This window comes from Lytechinus variegatus, chromosome 6, assembly GCF_018143015.1.
Source record: "Lytechinus variegatus isolate NC3 chromosome 6, Lvar_3.0, whole genome shotgun sequence".
In the NCBI taxonomy this organism is placed as follows: Eukaryota; Metazoa; Echinodermata; class Echinoidea; order Temnopleuroida; family Toxopneustidae; genus Lytechinus; species Lytechinus variegatus.
Window position 1 is genome coordinate 29774230 of NC_054745.1, and position 11484 is coordinate 29785713.

The following is an 11484-nucleotide window of genomic DNA, read 5'->3' on the forward strand; positions in this document are numbered from 1 at the left end:
TTGATGATGATGTTGATGATGATGACAATGATAATGATGATGATGAGGATGGTATGATGATGATGATGATGATGATAATGATGGTGGTGGTGATTGTACTTGATGGTGTTATATTCAAGAGCTGTAAGATCTGTTGTTACATTAATTTATTTAGTAATTTAATCTTTAAGAATATTCATAGCATCTAATGATTAAGAATATTCCAGAATATCTTAATAAAGCTTTGTTAGCAATGCCTATTAAGAGACTGAGTAATTTCTTGCTATTTATGGAATATACAAAGAAAATCAATAAAGACTGTACACAATATAAACTCTGTTAATAACTCTATACCTAGTGGTAGTGGACATGAGGTCTTTAGCTATTTTGTTTACATTGTTATTTCACTGAGGTCATTCAATAATCTTCTAAAATTAGACTGCTCTAAAAATTGACAGAATGTTCTTTTTGTAGACAATACTAGAAGCTTCCAGAATAGTGAAAATTTATTTATAAAAGCTGGCAGTTTCTTCATTATATCATATAAGAACTCAGAGTTTCACACTTTATGTCAGAGCATAGTTTATTTCCAACTAGAATACAACATTTATCTTCTGTAGAATTATTTGCACGCTATCAATGAACCGTTTGTAGTTACTCTGAGAGAGGAATTTTTAGTTCTCATCGAGATCATCAACCTGTTTAATTAACACTCTTCAACCCATGGTTTGCTGAAAGTGTCTGTTAATCATCATCAACATCGTCTTCACAGACATTTCAACTCGTTACCATGGTTACAGTGACTCTTATTATTCATCGTGTTTCAACATCGATTTCATCATTGCCAGCATTGTAGACATTAATTTGAGCAACCTTTGCCAGAAAACCTGGATATATTGGATATAAATACATACCAGGAATATACAAATTGACTAATCAGAACTGACACTTCAAGAGATGCAAGATCATTATTTTTGTTTCTTTTGTGTATGGTTGATCTGTTTCCTGTATTTATGTTAAAAAAAGAATTCAAAATTCTAAACTAAATTTTTATTGTTATTTGTTGCAGTATCGTAACATTGATGATAGTGATGGTGATGATGATAATGGTGATGATGCTGCTGATGGTGGTGGTGGTGGTAGTGGTAGTAATGATGATGGTGATGATGATGACGATGATGATGATTATGATTAAAGAAAGGTGTAATTCCTGTGACTTTTCCTCTGGGATAGCTAGGTGATGGTGTCGGTAGAGTTCTCGAACTAACCACATCATTGTCGTGTTTAGCAAGCAGAAGATCGTACACTCTAAAACACATTGAGTAAAAATTGTCCAAATATTGGGTCGAAAGGGAACATGCACGTTTGTGGGTAATTCTCCCTCATATTTGCAAACATGCATGTTTTAAGGGTAAATTTCAAAGAAACATTGCGTAAAATTTACAACGTATTTGGTATCATTTTTCCCAGCAAACATGCATGTTACTATTTTACCAAACATTGGGTAAACTTTTTTTAAAGTATATACAGTGTTTCCTATGACTCTTGGCTTTTCATAAAACGGTGCTAATAATTAATATTTTTTTTCATAATTGCTTTAAAATATCTGAATCAACGTACATACCAATATATATTGGATTTTAGTACGACTAGAAAACAAAGATTAAGCTGAATGTCACATGGAACAATGTTACGTTGACTCGCTTGATTGAAAAAGAATTTGTATGATTTCAAACTTTCAATAATAAAATTACTAATTCAGCAAGAATGACGTCGCATGTATGTTTGTATATATATCATAACTCTGTATGATTGATGATACTGCTGTTTGGGATTTCGGTTTGATCTTCATCCTTTTATTAGGACACAAATTTACAATCTATTTTGATTAACGTTAAATCAATTCATTTACTTTGTCTAAATGCACATTTCTCGAATTTCCAAATTTCTGTAGAGACAAATCAATAGAGTAGGAATCTGTTACAAGAACTGGCTTGTATTACAACTCAACAGGTACAAGTACATCATCGCACCTTGGAAAGGCAAACACCGACAATTAGGAAAATGATTTTTCGAACCTGATTTTTCCTTAGCTTGTCTACTTTTCGATAAGATAAATGTCTAACCATGGTACATCCGATGTCGACATTTTCTACGAGAACGAGTTTATGAAACGAACCCCCCCCCCAAAAAAAAAAAGAAGAAATGCCTGTATGTGTTTGCATCATTATCGTGAGTGCATAGGCGGGGGGGGGGACTTTTTTTTTTGCTTGTAAATTTTGTTTCCTGCGTCCCCCCCCTAAATTCACGTGGACCCCCCCCCCCCCTCTGAAACTTGGGTTGTCCCCCCAAAAAAATCAGGTTGATGACCTTTTTTTATTTTTTTTTTTGCTTGTCAAAAAATTTTGGTTAGCCACTCCTAAATCTCCTAAAATTTAGGTTTATAAACTTTTTTTTTTTTTTTTGGGGGGGGGGGGCTTGTCCAATTCTTTACCTGTGTCCATCCCAAAATTTCAGGTGGACTCCCCTAAATTGTTTGGCTTCCGCCGCCAATGCGTGAGTGCATTACCTTCAGAATATATGATTGGACTGATTGATCTATATAACATAATACTTTGATTATTTAAAGGTCTTTAAGAAAAAAAATCTATTAGCAAATAATAATGATGATGATGATGATGATAATAATAACAATGATAATACAATCATAATAATAATGGTAATGATATTATTATCATTATAATTATTATTAGTAGTAGTGGTGGTAGAAGTAGCAGCAGCAGCCGCAGCACCAGCACAGCAGCAGCAATAGTAGTAGTAGTAGTAGTAGTAGTAGTAGTAGTAGTAGTAGTAGTAGTAGTAGTAGTAGAAGAAGTAGTAATGATAATGGTAATAATACTAGTAATAATAATGATAATAACAATAATGATAATAACAATAATAATTATACGAATAATAATAATTATAATAATAATAAGAGTGAAATATAAAAGAGAAATTCAAGAAATACTCACGATATTGAGTGGCCATTGTGCTGATTCAAACTCCTGGAAAAGGACAACAACAACACATAGATAAAAATGTAACATTATATTGGAATAGTTTTATCAATAATGATAACAGTCAAAGAAATTCAAAATTAAATACCTTTTATTTCAATTCCATGTAAAAGGGAAAAAATATGAATCAAAGTTTAGATACATTGTTGTATAAAGTATAGGAAAAATACACAGAAATGTAAGTGCATGGAAATGAGAGGTCCGCTAAAAGCAAAGATTGAATAATGCGGTTCCCCTGATAAAAGGTATTATTTCACATCATGGACCCTACCTGTTCACATTTTCAATTATGCATAAAATGCATAAAAATAAAAAAATGAAAATATGAGAAGAAGCTGGTAAAAAGGAGGGGAGACAACGAAAGGGGGAGTGGAATATCGGGAAAGAAAGACAATATCTTTAATGGAAAGAATGAAAATTTAGAAAGGGCAAGAAGAATTACGGCGCTAAAATTGTATTTATTTTCATATAAAACGAATAAAATATATACATGATAAAATTGCACAAATCGTAACAATCATATATCATGAAGGATGGCCCATTAATGTTCACTAATCATGAACATTAACCATGTACATGTACATGATAAATTATAATTCGTTCCATTAATCTGTGAATAGCTCGCACAGATATTTTTCTTTTCATCTAGTTATTTGAGCAAACATTCTGATATTTATTCAGAATGCTTACGAAACCAGGTGAAGTGAAAAGACGCATTGTTGAAAATTTGGAATGATTCATCCAGCCTTTTATGAGAGGGGACCTTGTTAGCTTTTGCCATACGGTTGAGGACCATTCTAGCGTATGCCTACATGGTTTAGATACAAATTAAGTCTGCAATATCACTGTGAGTAATAAAGTAATGAGTTTTGAGGGGAATAAAATATCAAACAGATACCTGCTTACCTGGAGGTTGAACAGTATACAGATTTTGCCTATATAGAGATTGGATATAACATTTCATTCCCCAAACGGAGTTATAGTTTCTATTCCCGTAGGGATTTTATTACACACGGATCTCCATAACATTCATGGGCGGAAATCTGAGGGGGGGGGACAGGGGGACCCGTCCCCATACTATTATTCAAAATCGAAATAAAACATGTATTTTTGCAGAGATGACCTATCTTTTATTGGTGATTACCCTTTTTTTTGGCAAAATTTATTTTGGTCCAAATGACCTTACATTTGGGCTGATAACCTCTTTTTTTTGGCTTGTCAAATTTTACAGCCCCTGGTCTCCCTATCATTGGGAAGAGATTTCCGCCCTTGATAGCATTAGTAATTTCGACACTGAAATGCTCAAAACTGTCTTATTGATTTTCCAAATGTTCTTAGACTTTTATTGATCTTATTCTTTCCTTCCCATGCGATACAATAGTTATAATAATAATATATTTATTTACCCAGGGTAGCCATACCACTTCAGTTAGAAAACTGCTCTTCCATCGGGCCCTGCTTAACATAGTATGTTATTAAAACCCTTCTCCAATCTAAATGTTGAACGCCTAGCAAGAAGGTTCCATTTTTATAAGTTTTTGGTATGACTCGGCCAGGGATCGAACTCACGACCTCCCGTTCATGAGGCGGACGCTCTACCACTGACCCACCATGCGCGGTTCTCATTGAACAGATTTAGGATTATATTTGATAGTCTATCGTAATGTGAGAGCGTTAGGACGCGGTAGGATGGGAAAGCCTATGCAGCATGCCTAGAAATCAAGTCTTGGAACTCTTGTTGGAATGCTCCCCAGGGAGTGGAGAAGATGCATACATTGTATTCGGGCATGCCAAGATCCGATGACCGGGGTAAAAATATATTTGTAAAGCGCTGAGACACGTCGCTTCTATGTATTAAGCGCTATATAAAAGCCAAATATTATTATTAATCTTGTTATTTACAAGAACACAAAATAAACCCACTTCCTCCTCGCAGGAAACTTGCCCAGTCGCCTTATAAAAAGGTTATATGTTGACATGGTAAGATACGTCCACAACATAGTTCGCCCTATTGCAAAAAACTGTTTGCTTGACAACGTAACGTATGTCGACATACAACTTTTTATAAGTCGAACTGACGAGAAAGTGTATTTCGCCAAGTCGACATGCAACACTTTCTAATGGGGTGTTGCCAGAAACTTGCGATCAATCGCAAGTCTATTTTTGGTCCCTAAACCAATCGGCAGGTAAATGCAAACTAGTGATTGCGAATCTGCTCCTTGAAACAAGAAGTTCAATCTGATTTGCTTCAGCTAACGCTGATCTATCAGTTGTAAAATTGCAACAGAATATTCGCAATTGATCGCAAATATTTTCTTGCAACACCCCCTAAGCCAACTTGGTAAGATAGAATAACTTGCCACCGCGTCAAGTCATTAGCACTTTAGAGCTACCAGAACACCGCACTTCGTTAACAAATTTAACTCTGAAATGGTTGCATTAAACAAAAAGGGTTCATTCTTGGTGTGACCCCCTGGGTTAATCAGCTTGAAAGCACCAAACCGGTGAGCTATAAATCCAATCAAATCATCAGCATACTGGGTAATAACATGGACTCGCATGCATCCTGGTATTATTGGTTTTGATCATGACGCCTTTCTGAAAGTGAGTATCCATTTACTTGTAATCACCCAGCACAAAGCCTCCAGTTCTATTACACTAATTATTGTTGGTAACGGATACATAGCAAGCATAAAACAAGGCTTGGTTGTGAAATAGATGCATGAATACACGGTGTAATTGTGTATTTGAGTGCCCCTGGATAAAATCTCGATTTTTAAATTTTTTTTTTTAATTATTACTTTTTAATATAGCTATTGCAAAAATTAAACAGGAAACTGGATTCCGGAAATAGCGGCAACCTTTGAATTATATATTCAAAGAGAATTGAAGAGAAAGAAATAAAGAGAGAGAGATTAGGGGCAGGGAACGATAAAGGAGTTAAAAATAAAAAAAGTAAAAAGTAAGGGCTTTTGAAAATTTGACATTCTAAAAAAAACCCACAATCGTTGTGAGGTCTTGCATTTCCAATCAATGGTCGTACGCAGATATTTTTCGGGAGTGGGGGTGTAGCAACAAGCGTAAACTTTTTCGAGAAAGAAAAAACAAATCAAAACCAAGGGAGCAAAGCAACCGACCTCGTCATTGTGGTGCTTTTGCATTTTCAAAATAAAATACAAGGATTTCGTACATACCTTTGGTGAATTTGTTACAAATTTCAGTAAAAGAAAAGTTAACCTGTTGACTTCTTAATTTTGTCATTCTCATATGATTTGTATAGGGATCACCTGGATCTGGTAGGCAATTGGTTAAGTTTTCAATCTTGCGGGAGGGGGGAGGGGACTGCCCCTTGCCCCCACAGCGTATAACCATAATCAAGCCTACTTCATTTTAAACTACTATGGTAACAACATTTATTTTCAAATTAAGGAACAATCAATTAAAATGAAAGGTCAATAATGCTTTATTAGCGATAAAACAATATTATGAAACTGGAAAGAAGAATTAGAATACACGTGTCTCATGGAGTCTTGTGAAAAAAATGAAAAATGTGATTATCTGTGAAGAAAGTTGCATATACATGGGATATATGAAATACATGTTTATAACAATCGTTCAGTAAATATTGATAACAATATGGCTACATAAGTATAAGCGCCGTGATATAAGCGCGACATATAAACACTTGCATAATACATGAGTACTCATCTGCCGACGGCGCTTATCAGACAAGATATTCTATGATTATCCGTTACCATGGTAATATATGCCGTTAAATAATACACAAAATCCAAGGATGGCGTTGTCTCTCCAGAAATTATATATGGAAACACGAATCGATATAATCTAGATGGTTATTTCTAATTCATTTTTGTTTGTATATTCCGTATAGTGTTGTACATTGTAAAGCGCTTTTTGGATTTGATGAAAAGCGCATTATAAAACTAAGTTATTATTATTATGTTTATTTTATGTACTTTGTTATTTATGGCGAATCAGCATGACATATTTATGCAATTCGAATGTAGCGTTATTGTAAGCTCATTTCAATTGTTGAAGTGAAAAGGTTAAATAGTGTTATAGTCGGACACTAATAGGGAGGAAATGAATATGAAAAAAACAAACAGAGCCAATCAATTTTGAAAACATTTCTTTTGTTTAAATGTAGTATGAGTGAATATATATATTGAAAAAATCATACTACTATATGGGATCCCCAAAAAATAACAAATAAATGATTAAACTTATCCTTACACTGCACAACAGAAAGTATCACACTCTCAAAAATGCTATTGGTTGAAATCTGTCAAAATTGGTAACAAAAACTAATGATTGGGTAACAAATTTGCTCAAATGGATAATGATTGCCTAGTTTTACCAACATACATTACTAGACATTTTAAGTGTGCACCCATGCTATGGACTTAGTGAATTAATCTGAATATCATCTGAGTGATAAAAAAAAATCCAGGAGGGCCAGTCAAATACATTGCTGTAGACACATACGTGCTCCCCCCCCAAAAAAAAAAAACCGTTCAAAGGGATGTTTTCTCAGTTTTGGACGCGGGCCGCGCGTGCACTAGTTAAGGGTATCGAAAACATTGATTTCTTTTTTTAAAAAAGGTGGTTTTAAAGGACTGGTCAATGATCAATCGTGGGGTCAAACGTATGTAGGTTATTTTTTTCCAAAGCTTTTTTTAAGACTAGCCTAACGTGTTTAAGCCACCCCCAGGACTTTTCCTCCTTATTTCTGAAAAGTGATTGGGTTATTCCTTATTGTACAAAACTTGTTTAGGGGTTATCGTTTTGTTTAAAAGGGGCCAAAATGTGTAAATGAAGCCCGCGAAAAATTGTTTATGGGGTTATTTTGCACACAAAGAAAAACTCATATATAGGATGTTTCGAAATAATTTGGTCAGGCATGTGTATAGCAATATATTTGACCCCCCCCCCAGAGAAAAATATCTTTGCCACAAATATGTCATATTACCGTGGGCATGAATACTGCAATAAATCAAAATAATATCACAAAGCCAACTCCATTTTGTTGCCTTGAATCACTCAAGAAAATTATTCTCTGTAAAAACGAACTCCCCAGGAAGTGTTACCTATTGGTCGTATGTTTAATATTCTACTGCAAATAATGTTGTCTTTTATGATCCTAGCAACATACATTCATACCCTTCAGTGGAAACATTGAAAAATAAACAAATATTTACTTTCCTCATTTTTGATACATTGTAAACACTAAATATCAGAACTTTTATTTGTTAGTAAGCGCTTTAAACATGTTTGAATAATAATAAAAAAGAGAACCGCTTTATAAATGCTAAGCTGAATATAAGCACGGATGTGTTTATGTATGTATGTATTGGAGGATGTGTAGTCTGCAGGCACAGACCCTCATTGGAACTTTGATCAACAAGTGTGCCTCCGCGCAAAGACTAGCACATAGAAAACTTAGAGCCTTCAGTACACAAGGCACGAGTAGGCTGCACATTCAGACCCTTATTTCGAGTGAAGGGTTTGCCCAGCAGACTAGAGGATGTTGGCATATTATGTATGCATACACACATGCAATTTAACATAATGCTTAAAGGACAAGTCCATAAACTTGATTTGAATAAAAAGAGAAAAATTTAACAGGCATAACACTGAAAATTTCATCAAAATCGGATGTAAAATAAGAAAGTTATGACATTTAAAAGTTTCGGTCCATTTCACAAAACAGTTATATATATGCACATCTTGGTCGGTATGCAAATGACGGAATTGATGACATCACTCACTCACTTTTTATTTTGTATTTTATTATATGAAATATGAAATTTTTTCGTCATTGTCATGTGTATTGAAGTTTTATTCCTCCCTGAACACGTGGAATTCCATTATTTTAACACTTTGTGCCTCAGGCAAGGCGGTCCTAATCATCAAATTCGTAAAAATTTAAATATTGTACAATTCAAACAATAAAAAACAAAAGAAATAGTGAGTGACATCATCGACTCTCTCATTTGGATGTAACTGGCTCGTTTATAATACTATTTTGTTAAAAATAAGCGAAACTTTGAAATGTCATAACTTTCTTATTTTACATCCGATTTTGATGAAATTTTCAGCATTGTGCTTGTCTGATTTTCTCTATTGATTCAAATCAACATTTTTCTGAGGTGGACTTGACCTTTAATGATTCATCAATGAACCATACTCATCCCATGTGGTAATTTGATTATACGGAAAACAAGGACACTATTCAGAAGTAGAGATTACAACAAAGGAAAGCCGGGAGCTGGTGGCACTGACAAGTAATAACGGACATTTTTTTTTCGGAAGTGAAATTCAAACATCATCACAAAGCAGATGAAGTGTCATTGGTCTTAAAAATACTTTTTTTCTTGTTGTCTTGGGCCAACACCAAAGGGTGATTGTAATAAAACAAAAAATATGCGTAATAATTAATACATAAGAGCAGCTAAGTTCATTACAGCAAACAACAAGCTTGAACTGTACAGTGACTACGCTATCAACATATTGGTTTGGAAACTAAAGTCCGCTTTTGTTATTATTGATGTGCATGCCAATTCAAAGGAATTGAAAAAAAATGCTTAATGAACATGATTAGAGAATGGCCATTTTGTGATTTGAATGGCATCTATGATTGCTTGGCGTGCGTGTGTAATCATGACATATATTATGGAATGAAAAATTATCATGCTGTCATGTGCATATTGTAGAACTACATTATATACATTATGAAACATATTATTCAACAAATGTGGAAATACATAATGACACAATGATATTATTATTTATTTTGCCATAGAAACATACAAACATCATAAAATGTAAATACAAAAATTACAATGTAATCAGAAAAATATATCTACACAGCAAAAACTGTGGTGTGTACATAGAGGACCACACCAGCTATTTTACACCGGTTTTAAATTGGTGGTGTTAGTTTTATACCTATAGGTGTCATTACAACACCTTTGGTTGTTACATTTAGACTCTTTGGTGTTATGTTCAATCTCTAGGGTGTAATTTTAACACATCAGGGTGTGGTCCTCTATTAACACCAATTGGTGTCAGTTTTAACACCTCAGTTTTTACAGTGTACAGTTATTATTTTCATTGAATTTAAAATGATATCAACATGATCCACTGGCGATCCACATCAATCTATTGGAAAAGTTGTAACATGTATTACAAAACTTTGCATTCGTCAATCCTTTTTAAACGAATTTTGAAGAACAACAGAATATGTTTAAACATTGACAGATTATGGCTAAGCGCGCCGCCACGCCCATTGCTTTTCGCAATGCAACCTGCCTCCCACTTCAGAAACAATTCTAAAAAAATGTCGCTAAATCAAGCACAGCTTGCACACAAAATTAATCTTCTTCATATTAATGCATGTGAAAATATCAAAATACCATGCAATAATGAATTTATCTTATTCCATGAATTGAAAAAAGACTTACCCTATTTACTGAGCGGTAAGAACCTGTAGATATGTACACACGCCAGGAATATGAGGACCGTAGTATTAGCACTGCTAGTAGTGTCACACACCAGTTGATCAGCCCCAGGGACGCCCGTTATGTTTATACTTGGTATTCAAAAAAAGCAGTAAAATGTGGTGAACGTTCCATAATTTTCTCTCTCCCTCTCTCTCTTCTCTCTTTCTTTCGTTCCCTTTCTCTTTCTCTTTTGTCGAGCTCCCCAACTCTCTGTCTGCATATGCCGGTCTGTATGTCTCTTTCTTTCTTTCTATCTTTCTATTTTTTTCTTTCTCTCTCTCTCTCTCTCTCTCACTTTCTTTCTTTCTTTCATTCTTTCTTTCTTTGTATCACTGTCTTTCTTTTTTCTTTCTTTCTTTCTTTCTTTCTTTCTTTCTTTCTTGTTTCCTTTTATTTGCCCTCCTTCCCCCTCTCTCTCTTTCTCTCTCTCTCTCTCTCACACTTCTACTTCACTTAATTTCTGAGTCCATGGTATTCCCCTCGCTCTTCCTTCACTCTCTTTATCTACTCTCTCTCCCCCTCTATCTCTCGCCTCCAAGTTTCCCCATACCCCCTCTATGTCAATCCCTCTGCCCACCCCCCCCCCCCTTCTCTCTCCGTCTCTTTTCCACTCCTATCCCTCTCTCTCGATCTATCCCTTCGTTCCTTTATCTATTCTCTGCCTGGCAGTCTGTCTCTCTCCCTCTAAAGTCCCCCCTTCCACCAGTCAATCTCTCTCCCCCTCTCTCTCTCTCTCTCTTCCTTCCCTCTCTCTCATTTCAATACACCCACTCTCTTTTTATAAAAATGTAGATTTTTCCTCGATCGAAATTGAATGGTGTTTTGTTCTCTGCCGTGACAATGGCACACACCTTCGCCTCCAACCGTCTCTAGGTCACGAGTATTGTATTAGGGGGGATGGGGAAAGAGGGAAGAAGAGGGAA

At 35.0% G+C, this 11484-nt stretch overlaps 1 protein-coding gene across 1 annotated transcript in view; it reads right to left on the bottom strand.

The window, feature by feature from the left end:
• The window catches only part of LOC121417339 (cornifelin-like), a 35139-nt gene extending 24508 nt beyond the window's left edge, over positions 1–10631 (bottom strand). Inside the window, exons 1-2 of the mRNA XM_041611012.1 lie at positions 10523–10631; positions 2994–3026 (exon numbers count right to left, since the gene is read on the bottom strand). Of these exons, the coding sequence (XP_041466946.1) occupies positions 2994–3009 (16 nt within the window). The 5' untranslated portion in view covers positions 3010–3026; positions 10523–10631. The remainder of the gene's footprint in view (positions 1–2993; positions 3027–10522) is intronic.
• Between the last annotated feature and the right edge of the window lie 853 nt (positions 10632–11484).